Raw genomic sequence first — 1,023 nt, forward strand, 5'->3', positions numbered from 1 at the left:
CCGGGCTGGAAAGAGATAGGGGGTGGCTTACAGGGCGGGGGGGGGTGGCCAGCTGTTAGACATCGCGGTCTGTGTCTGGAGGAGCAGCTCAGCCCAAAGCAGGGAGCAATAATAATAATAATTGTGCCTGCAGCAGTGAAGATGGAGCAACCCGCCAGGAGCCGGGTGTGCTGGCAGGCCTGGGGACCGGCCGGGGACACGGAGCCGCTCACCTGATGATGGCCTCATCGTCGATCTTCACGATGCAGTACGGGTCGCTGCTCCCCGTGCTGGAAGGACACGGCACAGCCCCGTCAGCACTGCCGGCCGCCCCGCTGGCCCCCTGCCCCAACCCCGCGGGGCTCTCATGGTCGTGGGCGACCAAAGCCTTCAGCCCTGGCAAACCCCCTCACAGAGGAGGGGACCTCGCATGAGCCCCTTGTAGGCACGCCCCAGGGCTATGGGGTGCTGGGGGGCAGTTGTGGGGGGTACAAAGGCACCCCCAGAAGCCAGCGGCTGTGGTGGGTGGATTTGGCCACGGCTACAGGCACGCGGTGACCCCGGCTTCCCTCCCGGCTGGGGGAAACACATCCCTCACTGTGTCCGGCCGCTGCATCCCGCTGGCAGCTGAAAGTGGCTTTCCTCTTCCAAATAGGAAAGCAAAGAACAAACAAAACCCACCCTTTCCCCGAAATGGCTCCAGGCACCCGCAGCCTCGTTGCACACACTGGGAGCGGGGCCATGGCAGCCTGCTCCAGCCTCAGGGCGCAACCAGAGCCCTGACACCTCCGTAGGGATGGGGACATCCCTGGGGACACCCCCAGTGATGCAGAGGGTGCGAAGGGTAGGCAGCACGTGCCACGGTGGCCACGGGGTGTTGGCCGGCCACGATGCCTGACCGGGCTTCCTCCCCGGGGACAACCCGAGTCATCGCTCCCATGCGCCGCTGCCAAAAAAAAAAAAAAAAATCACCATTTTACAGTTTATTGCCCCAGTTCATCAGAAACGAGGCGAGTCGGTTGCAGGCAGGGGGGGGGGGTCTGG

General features: G+C 63.9%; 1 protein-coding gene across 1 annotated transcript in view; it reads right to left on the minus strand.

Annotated features, from left to right (window-relative positions):
- LOC103895815 (ras GTPase-activating protein 4) overlaps window positions 1-1,023 on the minus strand; it is an 11,374-nt gene that overhangs the window by 6,922 nt on the left and 3,429 nt on the right. The window contains 1 exon segment of the mRNA XM_019471048.1: window positions 213-269. Coding sequence (XP_019326593.1) covers window positions 213-269 — 57 coding nt within the window.

This window comes from Aptenodytes forsteri, unplaced genomic scaffold (genome assembly GCF_000699145.1).
Source record: "Aptenodytes forsteri isolate BGI_AS27 unplaced genomic scaffold, ASM69914v1 Scaffold347, whole genome shotgun sequence".
Classification (NCBI taxonomy): domain Eukaryota; kingdom Metazoa; phylum Chordata; class Aves; order Sphenisciformes; family Spheniscidae; genus Aptenodytes; species Aptenodytes forsteri.